Below are 20,212 nucleotides of genomic sequence, written 5' to 3'. Positions count from 1 at the left end.
TCAAGACCTCCTCACTTACTTTAACAACCAGTGGGGAGCCGGGACGTACCCGGCACAGTGGCGCCACTCGGACATCACCCTTATCCGTAAGCCCAATAAACCCTTTTCCGCCACCACCCTCCATCCCATCGCCCCCACCCCCCCCCCTGGGCAAGATCTATGAACTTACCTACCTCAATATCGTAACCTAAACCCACTAACCATGGCCGGCTTTTGGCGACACCTATCCACCCAAGACGTCCTTATATAAATGAAAGAGCAGCTCCGCCGCAACAGCCCCAAAACACTCCTCACCTTCGATGCCAAAGGGGCCTTCGACAACGTAACGCATCAAGCCATCCTCGATAAGATCAACCACACTGGTAGCGGCCACCGCACCTACCAATTCGCCTCCGCGTTCCGGCGGAACCGCACTGCCACCCTCCGGCTCGGCACTCTTCAATCCCCTACCTTCCACGCACCCCTGCCAAAGGCACGCGGCAAGGCTCCGTAAGCTCCCCGTACTCTTCAAAATCGTCCCCTTTCAGCTCTCGATCCTCCTGAATGCCATCCCCGGTATCCATCATGCGCTTTATGCGAATGACATTACCAAATGGACCACCAGCGGCTCCAGCGGCGCGCAACAAGACGGCATCCAGCAAGCCATCGACACCACCGTAGCATACCTCAAAACCAGATGCCTAACGGTCGAAGCAAACAAGGCAGCCCTCCTACTTCTCCGAACACTCACCCACGGTCGCTCCCACAACCCATCACGGACAAACAAGTGTCAATCCACGGTATCTTCGGGTACTCCGCGTCCTTTCCACCACGACGGCTCCAGCGCCACTCTCCTCCCACAACGTCAACTCCAAATCACCTCCTCCGCGGCTCTACCTACGGCCTCAAAACCCTGACATCTGCATACTCGCCCAAGCCCTCCTCATCAGTCGCCTCCCTTACAGTTGCCCTTTCGTCAACCTCGAGGTACAGGAAGCTAACAAGCTGGACGCTCTGATCCGCAAGATATGCAAAACAGCCTAGAGCCTTCCTACATACACCTCCAACACACGCCTCCTCCAGTTTGGCGTCCGCATCAGCCTCACGGAAATCTAGGGAGCCCAACGCACCTCCCTCCTGCACCGATTCTCCGTCACACTGGCCGGTCGACGGGTACTACTGCTGATCGGACGCATGGCCCCTGCCACCCCACACGCACCCTAACGTATTCCTCTCTTCATTCGTCAACGCATCCACGTCCCTCCCATCCGGAAGTATATGCAACCCTTCTATAACCGAGGCCGCAGGAACGCCCATGTCGGACTCCACGACAAACACTACTGCACGGACCACAACACCCGCTATACCGACATCACCCGGTTCTCCACCCGCCACAGCACCACCATCGCAGTCCTCACCAACGTGGTCTGCCTCCCCAACGCGGCTTCCTAGCGCAACATCCCCATTCCCACCGCCCAGTCCGTCGCCATAGCCCACGCTGCCGGGAACCACCGACACCAACCCTATTTGACCATCATCACCGACTCACCGCAATCCTGCCGACTCTGCCAACCCGGGCTCGCCTCGCCAGCAGCCATTCGCCTCCTGCCACGCCTACCGGAGGGCACCGACCTCTCCATCGTCTGGACACCCGGCCGCTCCGGCCTGGCCTAGAACAGGACCGACCACACCGCAGCCCGCGCCGCAGCCAGTGCACTCATAACCCGGGCACTTCCCTCGCCACGCCGCCATCAACAACTCTCGAAAACCCCCGACCCACCAGCCCTGACCCCTCTCGCTCCCGCGTACAACTCCATCCTCTCCCACTGCACCAAACCCCGCCGTCGATACCCACCCCCAACCCTTCCCTCACCGCCCAACAGGCCTACATCCTCTGCCGACTAAAACCCGAAACCAGCTACAACCACATCATCCCACTGGTAAGGTCCACTGATGAGGTCAGGGGCCAAGCCCACGGGTGGCGCGTGAGAACCCGCCACCCTGTCTGAAGGCTCAGCACCGTAGACTCTACGCTGCAGCCGTCGCCAATTCGTCACGGCGAGCACGGGAGACGGATTGTCTGGCCCACCGCATACCACAGGGGCCAGACAATCCGTCTGCTTTCTCAATCTCCCATTGAGAAAGCAGACGGCGCCGCCGGATTCCGGGAACCGTCTGCGTGACGCGCGGAGGTGGTGGGCTTACCGGCGTCGAAGCGCGCGCCACGCAAGACACCATTGTTAACGCGCCCCGGCCGGCACAGTGCACTGTCGCCGCCTTTCGCTCTCACCCCGCGGGGTCGCGCGCACCTGCTCGCCTGCGAGCGTCCCGTTGACCCAAAGATGGCGGCGCCTCATTAAATATTCCGTGGCGTGCTGAGTGACAGCTGTCTACGTGAATTTGGGCACTCCCTTACGCGTGTACGAATGCTACAGGGGCGTTCCCGAGAGAGGATGATCTCGAGGTTTTATAAGGCCGAACTTGGCCGTTGCAAATCGTTCTTGTCGGAGCACCGAGCTAGGCAGTTCCCGGCGGGACAAGGAGTCTCGACCGTTGAAGCTAGGTTGGGATTTGTGAGCCCCCTAGGATAAAGGTTAGGATCACGTTGGAAGTTTAGGGTGCAGCGTCGTACCGGGCAACTAGACGGATCCTGCGGCGAGACATGGTCTCGGCCGTCGTTTCTCGATCGGTTTGTGTACGCTCCGAGAATAAGAGAGTGAGACGAAGTTGAGAAGCTCAAGTGATTTGTGCGCACTTGGAGCTAGCGTCTAGCTGAAGTTTGAAGTTTTTCTTTTCATTACTCATGTACCCAGTTATCCTACTGTAAATAGCCGTATATAAACTCTTCGTTTCATTTAATCAACCTCAACGCCTCGACTTCGTCAATTCGACCGCCATCTCCAAAAACTTCAACACCATCGCCCTGCCAGCCTCCTGCCAAATCAACCGGAGCCCGGGCGATTGGGTTCCTGATCGACACCGGACTTCAGGGAAACGAACCACAACTATCTTTACTCCACTCCACATTTCCCCTTCTCTCTTCCCACCCAACGGCCCCGGTGATACATACCTTTCAACCTCGTCTTCTGCTGCCCCAACACCCCCACCCCTCCTCTTCCCTTGAGCAGTGGGAGTTCGACTGACCAGCTAGTGTTGTGACTGACCTTCCCAGCGCTGCTTCCAATGTTGGAACTGAGAATCCCGCTCGTCAGCGATATTGGGAATCAACCATCCCGACGCTGTCACCGGTGTAGCGACGTTGCCTTGTTCCGTCCGCTATCGACGCGGCGCAGAGCAGATCGATGAAGTTCTCAAGCCGACGAAAAGTTGGAGCAACATTCATATACAGTATGTACAAGGGTAACAACAGCGTTACATGGCTCTCACAAGGGCGACAGCACCTCTCCACTGGGTGCCTCCGAAAAGTACCGCCGAAGAATGTCGCCGAGGAATGCCGCCGCGAAAAATGCGCACGATAAGTGCCCCCGGCATTGTTATACCCCCAGGAGTCCGTTGTGGCTCCGAGAAGTTTGAATCACTCCATTGAGGACCCTCGCTGTCGGAGGTGTGAAATCCAATGAATGGAGGTGAAGGGGTTGCGTCAGCCGAGCCGCCACGATGAGGAAAGAGAGGGCAACGCCCATGCTGTCTTCGCGAGGCCGCCTTCAGGCGGGTGGCGGCATGTCGGTGGCCGGTCGTTCACCGATGCACGATTTGGCCGACCCGCTGCGACGCAAAAGGAGAGGCGACTCTGCGGCGCTGCGAGTCTGGGCCCGTCGGCCCCGGGCGGTCTGGTCCCGTTTGCACGAGGCGTGAATCCGCCTCGCTGTTGGCGCGTTGCCCCGTGCATAGAATTTGAAGCCTGGCGCTCTGGTACAACAGCACCCCCACCGCCAGTCAATGCGCCAGGAAGACGAGCTCCATCCACGTGGCTCGGATGCCGGGCGCACTCGTTCGCCAGGCTCATCCAGGTTCGCTTCCAGTGCTCTAAAAAAAGGGCGGCTTCACCACGCTCCGTTCCACGAACAAACAGCTCCGGAGGTGCCCACCGGCGGATCGACGTCGCACGTTTCCTCCTGGGGGCCCCGTCCATCACCCTTCGAACAAAAGCGGTGTGCTGTAGGTGGACCACGAAGAAAGCGCAAAATATCGCAGACGAAACAACCAGCGTCCCACAAGCGGCACTTCGTCATTCAAAAGTATATGAAAAACTATGTGGAGGCCACAAATAAATTTAGGGGCCACTGAAAGGAATTGAACACTCCTGTATTAAGTGGGAAATCAGAACACTGCCGATTGACACATACACGGGAGATGACCTTTGCACCTCCAGAGGGGTACTCGGGCTCAAGAAAAAGCAGAAAGGCGTCATGCCAACTGATGCAGCCACATCGGGAGGACATGTTGCCGCATCATTATATGTCGGAGTGGTTTCCGTGAACGAAGAAATTGCGGAGTAATACTGTCCTGGGAAAGGGAAACGGTAGTGACCATTTATGTTCAAGATAAACAAAAGCGAAATGAAGACAGGACAAGGCTTCCGATTTTCGGTGGAGATAATTTCGCTTGAGGCAGAAGAAATATAAATGCATGCTGCTTTGTCGCACGTTGTAATGTACGAGTACAGGGCTATCAAACAGGGCTATCAAACTGAATGATGCCAAAAAGTATTTGAACGATGAAAAACGTCCAGGAAAACTTAATTTAGATCACCGTTGCGCCCAGCAAAATAGACGAAGGACACGCAAGGCAAGGGCCCGCGCTTGTTTTCCACGTGAAGTGAAGTGAAGTTTATTTTCTTTTCACAGAAAAGAGGGGACCGAGGCAAAAGGCGGTTAAGCCTGACGAGGCCTCGGTACCCTAAGCCTGTAAGTAGTACAGATGCAAACGCAAAAACACTTAATACATAGAAGGGGCAGCAATCAAAATACAAAAGTAATATATAAGCAGTAACACTTACTAGAATGCAAAACATGTGCACAATCATGGGCAAATACAAATTGATACTTGTACGAGTACAATTTCGTACATACGGATGAAATAAAGTAAATCATTCTACTTAAGTACTTGTGTGAGAAAGATAGAAATATAGATATATACACTTACATCCATGTACACACATACATACACATACGCATATATATCGAAGACGGTAAGCTGCATTTTTACATTAGAATTTCACCTTCAATCAGATGTTGTTTGGTCTTTTTTTTGAACATGTTTCCAGATAGAGAAAACTCATCAGGAAAGGGGAATTTGTTCAGCGCGTTGGGTACTTTACAACTCAGTTTTTGTTCACCATAATTTGTTCGCGTTCGCGGAACGCTTAGTTTTACCACGCGAAGATTGTAACCTATGTTGCTATCAGGAACACAGTACAAGCGATTCTGGTGAATGTATTGAAGAAGCCGCAGATAATACAGTTGGTCGGCTATTAATATGGCGTGTTTTACAAACAATGGTTGCGTACGTAAGTTTTGTGGTGCACCATAATATCCCTAAATAACCCGCAAGGCTCTTTTTTGCAGGACAAGTAATTTTTGGTAATTGGAAGACGTGGTCGTACCCCAAACAAGATTACAATAACAAAATCTCGGAAAAAACAGGGCATTATACATACACACTTTTAAACAAACAGGCAGTAGATTAGAAATCCTATAAAATAGGCCAACAATTTTACTTAGTTCAGAAGCAAGTTTGGAAATATGAACAGACCACGAAAAATTTTCATTAAACCGCACACCAAGAAATTTTTGGGAAGAAACTTGATTGATTGGTATACTGTCATAATGAATATGTATACAATTAGTTTCCACGGTGTTGATGGGCTTGAAAATAATATATTTCGTTTTACTTATATTTAAACTAAGCTTATTCTTGTGTAACCAATCACGAAGGTTGATTAAATATGCATTGACCATATTTTGAGCGCCGGTAATGAACAGGAAGAGAAGAAAAGATTAGTGTCATCAGCGTACATCACCAGATCGGGAGAGTTATGTATGCCGGCTAGGTCATTGATATATGTAATGAATAATAACAGCCCTAGTACTCATCCCTGTGGGACACCATGCTTAACCACCTGTATATCAGAGGATATGTTATTTGTTCGAACATATTGGGACCTATTGATCAGATAACTCCGCAATAGATTCAACGCAATACCTCGAACCTCACAATTACAGAGTTTCTTAAGAAGGGTCTCATGATGTACGCAATCAAATGCCTTGCGAAAATAAAAAAATAGGCCAATGGTACATTTTTTGTTTTCAATATTATCTATTATTTTGTCTTTAACAACTAACAGTGCTTGCTCTGTGGTGTTATTTTTCGTGAACCCATATTGTGAATCAACAATCACCTTGTATTTGTGCAGAAAATCGGCTATCCTAGAATTGATAATACCTTCAAACATTTTTGACAACACAGGCAGAACAGAAATTGGTCGGTAATTCGACAGTTCATTTATATTGCCTCCTTTATGTACTGGAACGACTCGGGCCAATTTGAGATTTTCAGGAAAAACACCAGTTGACAGCATTAGATTTCCAATGTGTGACAAGACATCGCATATAACGGCGCAAACGGGCTTTAACGGAATCACTTTTATATCATCGTACCCCGCAGATACGTCATTTTTTAAAGAAGGGATCAATGTAGCTATTTCTTGAGGAGTTGTGGGCGCGAGTACTATAGAATTGTGTAAGGGAGTGGTGAGGCTCAGTGAGCTATTTACAGGAGTTTGCGTGACAGAATTTGGAGAAGCGACATTAATAAAGTAGTCATTCAGGGCATTTGATAGCTCGTGGCCAGTTAATTTACCATTTGCTGTGATTATTTCATCAAGTTGCATACATTTGGTTTTATTGGTCAAGTTGTTGACCCCTCGCCAAACTTTACGACTATCATTTTGAATGCGGCAGAAATTTCTTACATAGTAGTCCGATTTCGCGTTATATTTATATTTATATTTATAGAGTTATATTTATGCTTATATTTATGCTATATTTATTAGAGTTATATTTATGCTGTTGAGGAAATCGTGATACATGTTATTTTTCTTCCTGATCCTTGAGTAAAGTGATTGGTTCATCCAAGGCTTCTTAAACTTTTTAGGAATAGTTTTTCTTTCTATTTGTGGGAAGGCGGTGTTATATTGGGTTATGAACATATCTATGAAAGCGGAATATGCTGCATTGACTTCCGTGATCTTGTATATGTGCTCCCAATTAGTATCTTCGATTCGTTTGTGAAAGTCGTTGAGCGCAACATCATTGAAATCTCTGATGATGTGGGTAACAGTGTTTCTTATGTCATTTATTTTGAGAGGTATGAAGCAAAATATCGGCAAATGGTCACTAATATCGGAAGATATTACGCCAGACTCAGTGTGCGGAAGCTGTACATTGGAGATACAAACGTCTAATAATGTGGCCGTGTTGCAAGTTATTCTAGTCGGTAAAGTGATATAATTAATACATGCATACGAGGAAAGGAGACTCTGCAATTCCCTTGCATGAGCGGCGTCCAATAATAGGTCAATGTTTAGGTCACCCATTAAAATGAAGGGTAGCTTATTGGAGTCGAGGAAAAGGAAGAGGCTTTCCAAAAAATCGAATAATTGTGATTTGTTATCTTGAGGGGGTCTTTACATAGCAACAACGATTATATTCTTGAGAGATATAGCCAAACATTCAACATTGGGATTTGTGATTGTAACATCGCCAATAACAGAATGTGAGTAAACATAGTTATTGAAGGAGCACACATCACTGTCAGTGCCAAACCATGTTTCTGAGAAAAGCATAACGTCGAACTCAACCGACAGTGACCCAAGTAATAAATCAACCTCGTCTCGCTTGTTTTTCATGCTACGAATACTAACATAGAAGGCTGAAAACAATTTTTTGTTGACACTGCTAAAGCTAGAATTAAAGTGATCGGTTTTGTATCTAATACAGGCAGGTGGAAAATATATGGTGACAATTCAGGGATGACGAGCATGCTGCAAAAGTCTCATTCTTATTTCGTCATCTTGGTCAGATCAGACAAGTCCTGTATCCTCACAGCGTCCATATGTTCGTCTTTCCGCGCAAAAACCTTTCCTCCGCTAGTCCAGACAAATTTCCATGTCACTTCCTTTTTGCGGGCAATAGGCACCAAGCAGCTGTTTGTTGGCCTGAGTAAGATGCTCGGTGACGTACACTGCGTTGGCCTGAGGTAAGCCGAGCTGCTTAGTTGTGAGCTTCTAATTCCTAGCCTTAGCAAGAAGCGCGTGGCGCTTATCTCTCCTTTATTCGTCGTTTCTGTCTTCGCTTAACGGTGATCGAAACGCTGATCGCTGACCCGTGCGCTCGAAAACTGAAGCAATAAATATGTCTGGTGTATGCAAGAGAAAATATCACATACGCTCTCACATCCGATTGGCGGATTGTGTAAGTTTGTTCTAAGGGTTCAATTTTTGGATGTAATTGCAACAATGTGCAGATCCGTTCCGTGACCGTCGCATTACCTAGCTAAAAGGATGGACCGGATGACTGAAATCTTGGGTACAATGGAAAATCTAAAAAAAATTGCGCTGTAGCACTTTGTATTTTATTATGCACGAATAATTCGGACCTGCAACTAAGAGGTACCTTTACCTAAAAAGCTCCTCCACTAGGGTAAACAAAAGTTATTTATTTATTTATTTATTTATTTATTTATTTATTTATTTATTTATTTATTTATTTATTTATTTGTGCATTTATTTATTTATTTATTTGCAGGGTGGTGCCACCTTCATTCAAGAAGCCCTGAGCAGGAGCGGAAAAATATAATCGATACAAAAACAGGGAAACAGGAGTAGTTTTAGACAACTGAGGGAAATAACGCGCATAGAACAAACAAAGGAACCATTATGTTTACGTGGAAAAATAAAACAACAAAAAAGAAAGCAAGAACGAGGAACTTCAAAGGCGACAATTTGTCGCTCGGTATAACATCAAATGAACACGCAGATCACACAGAGAAGCAAACAAGTGGAAAACGCAAATTCAAATAATTTAGGGTGAACCACTGAACAAGAAAAGCATTTTAGCAGGCGCAGCCAAACACTGCAAAGATACAGGGGGAATGTTGGACTGGGTGTGGTTGTTCATTCAGACATACATTTTTGTACATTATCGCGGTCTACAATTTCCGCGGGCAGTCTATTCCATTCGCGCATGGTACGGGGGTAGAATGAATGTTTAAAAGACTCTGCTTGACAAGAGAATTCACTAAACTTTTTCGAAAGTTGCGCACGCGTCAATCGCCGACTAACATATTCAATATACTCGATTTTGCATGCCTATAGTTTGCCACGGTGCAACAAATACATGTACATATGCCGCTCACGATATCGCCTGAGTTGAAGACTAAGTTATCGCTTCGCAAAAGGGTACTAGGCGATGTTTTCCAGCTGTAACTGTTATGAATAAATTGTGCTGCTTTACGTTGGACATATTCAAGTTTGTTGATGTTAAGCTTCGTATACGGGTCCCAAACGACAGAAGCGTAGTCGAGGACCGGTTGATGTAAGTTTTGTAGGCCACCAATTTTATTTCACGTGTTGACCTTCTCAATGACCGTCTTAGGTGTCCTAATTTCCGCATGGCCTTCTTCTGGACGTACATGACATGCTCGTTCCAGCTCAGGTCGGAAGTAATTATGACGCCGAGATATTTATAACTTGAAACAGATGATAGTGGAAAGCCCTTAATGGAATACAAAAAAGGCAAAGGGAGGCGCTTTCTCGTTAATGTCATCGCTACAGTTTTTTCTGCTTTAACCTGAATTTACCAGGATTTACCCCATAATTCAAGTTTTGCTAATCACGAATTTAGCTTGAACTGGTCATCGACGCTAGTTATTTCCTGGTAGAGTATGCAGTCATCTGCAAAAAGCCGAATATTTACTAGTATATCTCGGAGAATATCATTAATAAAAATTTAAAAAAGTAGTTGTCCGAGGACAGATCCTTGAGGTATGCTAGATCGAACAGCCTGTGGACGCGAGCAGTCCTGTTCAAGATCTGGCTTCGGGAAGAAAGATAGGATTCTATCCATCCTACAACTTCGGCATTTTTGAAGATTGATCTATGCTTGAGCAGAAACTTTTGGTGGCTCACACGGTCAAAAGCCTTTTCGAAACCTAAAAAAATAGCGTCAACTTAACTTTGATTATCTAATATTGTTGCAAGATCATGTACTGTTTCAAGTAACTGCGTTGTAGTAGACAACCCCTTTCGAAATCCGTGTTCGCGAGAATGAATAAAATTGTTTGATTCAAGAAAACTTGTCAGGTGCTTAAAGATAACATGCTCTAGGTCTTTTGCGGAGGTTGGCCTGTACAATGCAATATTGGATCAGTCATTTGTTTTAGGTAATGCGGTAATTTTACCATTCTTCCAATCTTCTGGAACTTGTGCTAAGCTCAAAGACTTTTGGTAAAGAATGCAGAGGTACTGTGAGCACCATTCAGCGTATCTAACTAGGAATGCGTTAGGAATGCCGTCTACACCAGGTGATTTTTAGCAGCCTAAATTGAGAAGAAATGAAGGTATGCCCTGCTGAGATATAAAGTTATTGGTAGGACTCACATTTTCAAAAAGAGCGAAGCGTGGTAAGCTGCCGTGTTCATCAGAGGAAACTTAACTGAAGAATTGAATAAAAGTCTCGGAAATCACAAAATTGTCCGTGTATATTTCGCAACCGATTAAGAATCTGGAAGGTCAACTTTCCTTTGGGGAAAAATGGCGCCAAAACTTTGATGGGCAGAATAGCATATAATTTTTCAAAGTTACACCCTGATAGTGGTCTTTTTCAGTTTTTATACTGCTACTAACTAGTAGGCGCGTGGCTGTTAGCCCTTCCATGTTAATTACTGATGGGTATTGGCGGCACTTTTTTCATATCTTTTTAGCTTTCCGCTTCGGTCTCACTATTTTCCCTGTCATCCATGGGTTCGCGTTTCGAGATAATTTCAACCTGGGTGGTACAAAATCCCGAGCACATTTCAAGACAAGGCTCTTAAAGAAACATCACATATCGTTGACTGTGCATGGGCTAGTTTTCGAAAGCTCGATAAAGCGTGAAAACGAGATGTCCAGCGTGTCGAGTATGGCCACGTCATCAGCACGCAAGAATACGGGAAGAACACGCTTTTCTTTCTTTTTTATTCGTTGTTACGGGATTCATCGCTAACGCAAGGCAGAAAATTATGTGATCTGATATGCCATGAGTCACTTCGATTTTTAGCAAAGTGTCCTGTGTACCTGTCCTGTGTACCTCAGGTAAAGTCAGTGTTTTTGTTGCGCTGTTTAGTAATGATCGATTTTTAGGGTCGCGCGTTAATAAACTATTTGAGAGAAATTGACTCAATAGAAATAGAAACTTTTTGAGAAGGTCTCAAATATACTCGCTGTCATTTTGAGTGCGGGTTGCGTGTCGAACTAACTGGGTTAGATCGTGAAAAAGGACAACATCGATAAAAGGTTCTGCAGTAGTAGACCGAGCATCAGGGAATTAATTGTTTCAGTCGACTGACGGGAAGTTGAAATCACCGGATAACATGACATTGCTTTGATCTGTTTTGCAGATGCATAGAAATTCGTTAAGTTTCTCGCAAAAAGTATTGTCCGAGTTTGGTGGGCGGTAGAATCCTCCTACAATCGTACATCAATCATCAAACTGGTATGTCGGGCAGCCTTGTAACTGCGAGCGAATCACGGTAGATGATAGCAACACTCCCTCTACGACCGTTTCTACCTTTGCGGTGAGTTTTGTAACCGGGTGGTGCTATTTCATCGTCGCTAATATCGCTGTAAAGTCAAGTTTCCGTGATTAATATCAGATGGGGGGCATTTGCTATGGCTATACTTTCTAGTTCTGAAGATTTTTTTTTACTATACTGCGAGCATTTATGTTTAAGCAACACAATCGCTTCCCAACTGATGCCTCGGTTCAATTGTCACGATTTGTGTGCTGCCCTGCTTACCCGCGGCGACTCGCTAATTTTGAGCATCATCCCACAGGTGGAGCTCGTTTCCGATCTTAATTTTATCGTAAATCAGTTTCGGCTTGTCCCCGGTCCTCCCCGGCTCCGCTGTGCTGTCGCAAAGCTTTTTGCGATTCTGCCTTGTGGTCAGGGGACAATCTTCTGAGAAAGACACCTTCGTGCCTGTTAACAGCGAGCATTCTTAAAAGAGATCTGTTTATGCGCGGTAATCGAATAATTTTACTATCACTGGTGTAGCTTTATCAGGTCTCTTGTGTCCGATTCGGGGGATTCTTTCTGCCGAGCGTATGTTCACACCCAAGACCGTATTAAACACACCTTGTACTACGGCTTCCTGTAGATCGTCATTGGTTTGGTCGTCATTTTCGTCCAGCGCGTTAACATGGATGTTGTTTCGTCTACTGCGATCTTCTAGCTCAGCCAGCTTGTTTTGTAGGATTTGACCTGTTTTGTCAAGGGCAGTCACTTTCATGTCAATCTGTTTGACAGCCAGTGCTGTCTCTTCGACAGTTTTAAGTGACAATTCAATCCAGCCTCTAGCCTCTGCTGGATAACGGGCTGCCCCTTGAGCAGCTCCTGAAGCAGTTCTTCTGACGTAGGCGTTTCCGGATCGGATTCTACATCACCGCATAACAGAAGTAGACCCGACAAAACTTCACGGACACTCAAAAAAATCACGTGCAGCTTTCGTGGGCACGTCAGCTGATTAAAAAGTGGATTGCTTGTTTAAACAGTAGAGACATTATTACTGCCCTGCATAAAGAACAGCGGATTTCTCATGATGCTGATGTGCGGCCAGCCGACGTGCCCACTGAAGTGGCCGGGTGGCGACAGGCTTTTTTACTTTGCTGCGGCGATGTCGTTGACGATGGTAACCCGGATACCCAGTGCTCATCGTACAGCGGTAGTTCTTGTGCGCAGTCTCCGTTGGTGGTGTGTGTGTGAATGACAAGATTTGGTTCCCTTTCCGTTGTAGTACCAGCCGTCGCCGCGTAGAAGAGAAGAAACTGCATAAAGAACAGCGAATGATGCTGACGTGTGGCCAGCCGACGTGCCCACATGTACAAAGAAATTGAAAGCAAGGTTAAACAGACATCCAGAATGCTCCACCTTTCGCATACGCGGTAAAATGCTCGAAATGTGTATTAATGTATGTTTTGCGTGTTGCCAGTACTGACCCTAAATATAAAGAGCGAAATTTGGCGTAGAAGCCGTATGGGCAAAACGGCATTTAGCAAGAGCTTCCTGAGTGGGACAAGGAGGTTAACTGCGCCTCTGAAGATAATGGTATGCAAAGCAAGCATACTTCGTGCAAGGTCTGATAGGCCAAAACCTTGGCGCCCTAATAAGCACCTGCAAAGGAAATGTAAGTGCACCCAAGGAGTCAGGTATGTAACGATGACCGAAATAACGCTTAGTAAAAGTCTTGGATCGGGGAAAGGGCGAACGTTCGCACCATCATATCTCTGAGTGGGAAAAAGATTTGTGCTAAAGCAGAAGTGGATGTAAACGCAGGAAGCTTTTTTGGAATTTCCATGCCTTCACGGGAATTGGCAGTTTATCTTATGATGTTTCGTACAAGGTTGTTTCCTTGCATCGAACGTGTAAAATGATTTAAAATGTTCAGCACCAGTGTACCAGTGGACAGCGCATCAGTTACTTTTCTTCTTAATGCAGGTCTTTCATTCAACTCATCGGTGATCTCCGAGAGCTCCAGGATAAGCACTACGATGACAGACTCCAGCTGAGGCCACCACAGAGGTAACCATTTTGGAAGCTTCTCAAGAACCTGCTTGCAAACAGTGGAGCTCGAATCTTGGCTAGGACCAGCGCGAATAGAACCGAGGACAGAGTGGAGAGACACACGGGAGGCCGCGGTGTCCCTTCAATCGGTCCTCCTTTGTTCGCCCTGGTTACATCCAAGAATGTCATAACTACAGGCCGATTTTTTAGGCATTAAAAGCGCGTTTTAGGCGTCAAAAACATGCTGCAAAATAAAGTTTTAGGCTGCCAACAACGGAAATATAGGCACCATAAATTTTTACTTGAATTCAAATAATTGAAAACGTAGACGTGCGCGACCTGTTCGTCGTGGCTGCATTATTTTTTAGCGGATTAAGTGCAAAATGTCGCTTAAAGGACACTAGTAATGCTGAAAATACTCGCAGTAAGGCGTGCTTCGCGCCGCATAGAGGAACAGCCGGCTGCCGCAGTGGTGCACTGCGCCAACTTCCGCTGTCGCTCTTAGTTGTACCCAAGTATACTTGATGCCTCCTCGAAGCAATTTAATTATGACGCAACAGAAACAGACACAAATAATAACTGCAAGACAGAGGACGATTTATCAAGACATTAATACGCTGCTACACGAGGACTGCTAGGTATAACTCTAGCAATTTTCTCATATACAATGATGTCCCAATCAGCCAGTCAAGACGCCCCAAAAGCCTTTTAGCAGTGTGAATTTCAAGGCGTAAGGAAATGCAGCTCCGCAGTGATGTTTCGCCGTTGACTTTTCTATGTGGCAGGGGCCTGCTAACCAAGGCGTGTTCCATGCTCAACCCTTGCGTGTCTGAGTATCAGTGCCACAATTCTGGAAATATCAGCAAACTGCCGCCATCTCCAAATTTTTTATTCAAAACTGTGCCTCTTGTTCTAAGAATGACCGTCCCCTTCTACTGGTACTAGCTGTTGTTCTACGGGTGTTTGTTGAACTAGAGGAATAAATAATGTTACAGAGTTCTGAACAGTCAAATCTGCCCGGTAACGAGAATAACGATCTCAATGTGCACCATGAAGCGAATCTTAAGGGTAAATAGAGTTCTTAAATGCGCGGGGATCGAAAATAGGCTTCAAAAATAGGCATTTATGGGCATTTAGGAACGAACACAAAAAAGACGCATTTATAGGCACTATATAAACACCACAAAAGCCACTCTTAACCTCAAATTCAGGCCCGTACACTCAAACCTCGTTATAACAGAGTTGAAGAGGTGCCGTCAATGTTTCGTTATATCCATTGTTTTTTTATGGCAATGTAAGCTCAGTTGGGGGCACTACTGTAAGTACGCACAGAAGGAAACCGCCTCGTGGCTCACTGACCTCTACGCGACCACGCATGCCACGGAAATTGATTAGAAGACAAACATTTTGCTGGCTAATTGCGCGCACTGCCTCTTTTGTTGTCCGCTAGGCATAGGTGGAAAAGGTCTGTGATGCTCGTTTGTTTCGTACATGGCAAGCGTCCATTTCAGCGGTGGCCGCTTTCGCTATCGCCATGGACGCCGAAGAAACGACTGCCTGCGACGACGTTGGCACGACGAAGGCGTGTGCATGGTCCATCGCTGCATCTTCGTCTTGGCTGGGGCTTTGTCTGTTGCATCTGGGGGTTTAGCATAGCGGCTAGCGTACATTAACTCTACGGCGGTGGCTTACTGGTTGTCGATTGCGGATGCACCCGTGGGGAAGGAGAGGAGGTCGCCCTTACGGGAACTTATGCGGGTTTGGCGAGGCATGTGCGCCTTACGGGAACTTATGCGGGTTTGGCGAGGCATGTGCGCCCGCCCCGCGAAACGTCGCCATCTGGGCGCACGGACCAACGAGGCTACTCTCCAAGGTGAAGGCGTGTCTCCAGGGGGTGCTGTGGGCAGTCGCCGCCTTCCTCACAAGCCGTGGCCTGCAGCTGTCCGAGACGAAAACGCAGGCCATGATCTTCCACTCGAGGGGCTACAGAGCACGCAAGACGACACCACCGCTCACCTTGAACGGTCAGACTCTTCCGTGGTGCACTAGCGCCAAGTATCTGGGGCTCCTGATCGACTGCCAGTTGTCCTGGCTACCTGCGGTGAAGGCGCTTCGGAAATGCACAACGAGGGTCCACCAGGGCGTGCGGAGGATGCTGGCGCATGGACAGGGCTGCACACACACCGTGGCCCTGAAGGTGTTCCACGGTATGGCATCGTCCGCCGTCCTCTATGCTCTGCCTTTAGTGCAACTCAAGCCGCGCCGGTGGGAGGAGCTGGAGGTGGATCAGCGCCGGGCTATCCGCCTCTGCTTGGGCCTTCCGAGCACATCTCCGGTGGCGGCGACATACACGGAGGCAGGCTTCTGGCCCATCCAGATGCGGGCCCTGCAGGTGGGTCTCCACCACATCCACCGCCTGCAGGGCACACCTGACGGCGTGGCACTCCTTGAGCGCTACCGCAGCCGGCCCAACTCTCGGATGGGCATGCTGCTCAGTACGTACGAGAGCCACATCGCGTTGCCGCAGCGGCCACGCCTGGAGCCACCACCCCCAGGCACGGGGCAGGCTCTACGCATTGTCACCACATTGCCGGGGGTCCGTAGTAAGAGGTCGACTCCACCCCAGGCTGTCCACCAAGAGGTGGCTGCCCTGCTGCAGGGCGACGCTGCCGGACATCTGCAAGTGTACACGGATGGATCTGTACAACAGTCGATGGGCAGAGCCGGAGCCGCCTGCATGGCCCTAGAACTCGGCACCAGCCAGGTGTGCAGCCTGCCCTTCCCTGCCTCATCCACCCACGCAGAGCTGGCTGGACTTCACTTGGCTGCAGATCTTCTTCTCAAGCAGGGCACCCAGGCCCGGGGGGCCATCATCCTGACTGACTCACGGTCTGCCCTCCTCCGTCTGCGTGCCGCCGACCAGCCAGCCAGCTCTAGCGGCTACGTTGAGCGGTCGCTGGCGGCCAAGCTTCATGCGGTGGAAGCGCAGGGGTGTCCACTGCGACTTCACTGGCTGCCATCGCACGTGAACATCACGGGCAACGAGGTTGCAGACGCCTTAGCCAAAGGTGCTGCTCGCCAGGCAGGGGTTCCAGCCTCCCGGGATGTGGTGTCATTTGACGCTGCAAGGACTATCCTGGCACGAGTGGTGGAGGCCAAGCATCCAGATGCCCGAGTAGTTAGTGGCCAGGCCCCACGGGTCTTGCCCGGACGCATTAGCAGAGACGCCCGGTCGCTCCTTCTTCACCTGCGGCTCAATTGCTGCAACGTGGGAGCGCGCTTGCACCACCAAGGCCGCCGAGCATCCCCCACCTGCGCCGACTGCCCAGAGCCCGAGACGCTAGAGCACTTGCTGTGCTCTTGCCTGCAGCACGACACCGCAAGGACACAACTCCGGGCCGAACTCCAGCGACTCGGTGCCCCAAGCCACAAGCTAGAAGACTTCCTGTTCCCCACGGGACCGGACGCCATCCGACGGGAGGTCTTCCAGCACCTAGTCAACTTCCTGGTTACAACAGGACTAGCACTGCGTTTGTAGCCATCGAGTCATGGACTAAACGAACGCGATATAGACTATCTCCCACTCTCCTAACGCTCTTCTCTTCCCCCTTCTCTCTTCCTATCCTTTGAAGCCCCAATCCCCTTCCCTGGACTGGGTCGTATGAGGGTGAACTCCCCGTTGAGTTCAACAATATCCCCAGGCCTTTTCTCTTCCCTCCTTTGTTAATAAATCACCACCACCCCTCGGGCCCCGCGAAACGAATGCGTGCCGGCCCAATCGGATCCCGGCACCAGCCGTTGAAGCGTTCGCCAACCGCCATGCTGAATACCTTGAAGGTGGAAGGGCTCACACAACAGGGACGAAAGTAGAAAACAGAGATGACACGTCGCGAACTCGCAACTATTTGGTTATTGAAAAGAAACACGAATATATACTTTCAACATCTCACGTGGTGCGTTCATCTCGCCCAAGATAATACCATGAAAGTACCTTTTTAGAGTGAATAAATACCAGTGTACACGCGACAATCGAAGGGTAAGGGCCTTACAACAGCGAAACCGTAACATATCAAGAAACCGCTACGATCGCAACGAGTGGCACAGATATACATATTTTTGTTATAAAAATTGACTGTGCACTAACTCATCTATCTCCGGACCGTGTTATGTGAAATGCTTCTATCCACTCTCGAGTGGTTTTATCTCGATGCCTTGACACGATGAAAATGGGCGAACACCCATCAATAAACAAATGGTTGCGAGTTAGCACCGTGTCGTCTCCGTTTTCTACTTTCGCCCGTGCTGTGTTAGCACTTCCACCTTCAAGATGAACAGCCACCAATGAGCCCGATTGTCCCTTCTAGCGCTACGCGGAAACTCTATAAAAGAATCGTGGTAGTGACCGCATCGTCGTTCACATAATCCCCAGAGATGCCGCGATGGTTAAAAGGGGACGATGGCCGCGCATGGTCGACCCGGGAGTTTTAAAACAGCCGTACCGCACGAGTGTCCAATTCCGCGAAATACTTACCGCACCGTTGTCGTGCTTTTGTGGGGTATAGTTCGTCATATTCATTGACAAGTCAATTTTACTTCGTTACAACGAGGTTTCAAATGCACGGTTCTCTATAGAGATTTCGAGGTAAATTTCATTCATTTCGTTGTATCCAGTATCTCTTCATATCCCCTTACGTTATAACTAGGTCTGCTTGTGTATCCAAATGTCGCGATAGCAGCCCAAGGAATAAAATAGGCGTTAGCCTAAAATCCGGTCTCTAGTCATCACAAATCGTCCAGCTTTCAACACTTCTGAGGTTCACAATATACGTGTTCTAGCTTGTAAAAAGTCGCCGCCCATACTTATTGCAAACATAGTAGGACGAATCGTTTTTAGAAGTCGTCGCCGTATATTTAAAAGCTATTCTTTACGACAGGAGTCTAGGACACAAGAAGCGACCAGCGTTAGCCCATGCGTGTAAATATCAAGGTATTCCGTCCGATTCTTGTAAAGAATAATATCACACCGGGATGAAAGCGTCCCACTCAGAAGTCGACGGGATATGAAGGAAGAGTGAGTTGGCGCTTGTATTATGAAATGACATTTTAACACACAACAGCAAATCCGAAGACATTCTTTGCGCGGAGGTTCACAGATATATTGTTGTACTTCAGCATGCTTCTTCAAAATCAGCCATTTTTCCCGCGGTTGGACAAAATTCGAGCCTAACCCCTTAAAGGAGCCATGAAGAGAAAACAAAAGTTTGTTTTATTCGAAAGATTAGGTGTTTCATAGTACCCCAAGCGCTTTCCCGGAAGCAAATGATGCTTTATTCACTGAGAAATAAGGCAATTTAAGCCAAAATTTTAAATCTCCCGCTAAAATTGCACATTTGGTGACGTGAGCAACGGCGTCACACGGGCCCCTCCATGCACGGGCCGGTCCATGAAACAGATACTTAGTATGTCGACTCCGTATAGCACCCACACGCGGGAGTCGACCGAGACGGCGGCCATTTTAAAAATACTTGTAAAACCTAGTGCACCCGCAGCCATAGTCATGGAATCGCCTGATCCGGAGAACAAAACTCTCGCCGAGGAGCTAGGGCTTGCATTTAACAACCTCACACCACTTGAACGCTCAATGCTTCTAAGTGCACGAGCGGCAAGAGTTGTGGGATACGCGGTGGACGGGAAAGCGACCATTCCGCGATAGCCACAACAGACGAACGCCCTGCCGTCGGCACCGCTGCCTCGTCAGCCCCGTCGCGACGGACGAATACAGACTGGTACGTATGTGCCGTATTTTTATTACGGTTAATAATAGTTCAACTTCAGTAGCAGTATCGCTTATGCCAGTTGGCCGGTGTCGTGTATGGAAAGCCGTTCGCGCGAGCTCTCTGCTTCGACCAGAAAGATACGAGCGTCAATGCGCGGTGTTTACGGCATTTTTCCCCCAAGGTCAGAGCGCCTCGAACCCGAAAATTCGTCTGCGCGATGGCGAGATGTCGAGCTCGGCCAGGCGGTAGTTTCGTACGCATTGGCGCACACGCTTGCGTGTTCGTTCGGAACTTCAACCGTTTACTCCACCGTTCTTTGTCATAAAAAGAATGTGCAGTATGTTTCACGGGCATTTAGCTCGCTATGCAAACTGTAAGCCCTGCCTAACATGCGTTTGCTTTTGCCGGCCTCCGCCAATCGCAGAGCATTCCCCAGTGACATCATAGGTTCTGTTGCGGAAAATGAGCTGGTGGGTCGCATGGTCATTTCCTTTTTTCCTTATTATGTAGCTTATTTGAGCGAAGTTTGCGTTATAAGTGATGTCGTTATGGTTCTAACGAGGCAATCTTTCGAATGAACCAAACTTGTGTTTTCTCTTCATGGCTCCTTTAAAAGAGCTCAAGGAAGCTGTATCAAGCTTACAAATAATAACTAGAACAATGCTTGGAGCTTA

General features: G+C 48.1%; 1 protein-coding gene across 1 annotated transcript in view; it reads left to right on the top strand.

Moving 5' to 3' along the window:
- Positions 1 to 20,212, top strand: part of LOC144178451 (cGMP-dependent protein kinase, isozyme 1-like) — a 513,788-nt gene that overhangs the window by 345,865 nt on the left and 147,711 nt on the right. Inside the window, exon 9 of the mRNA XM_077706319.1 lies at positions 13,696 to 13,779. Coding sequence (XP_077562445.1) covers positions 13,696 to 13,779 — 84 coding nt within the window. The remainder of the gene's footprint in view (positions 1 to 13,695; positions 13,780 to 20,212) is intronic.

This window comes from Haemaphysalis longicornis, unplaced genomic scaffold (assembly GCF_048455015.1).
Source record: "Haemaphysalis longicornis isolate Haplotype H1 unplaced genomic scaffold, Haemaphysalis longicornis Haplotype H1 scaffold_1, whole genome shotgun sequence".
Taxonomy (NCBI): Eukaryota; Metazoa; Arthropoda; class Arachnida; order Ixodida; family Ixodidae; genus Haemaphysalis; species Haemaphysalis longicornis.
This window is presented reverse-complemented; position numbering and strand designations above follow the sequence as displayed.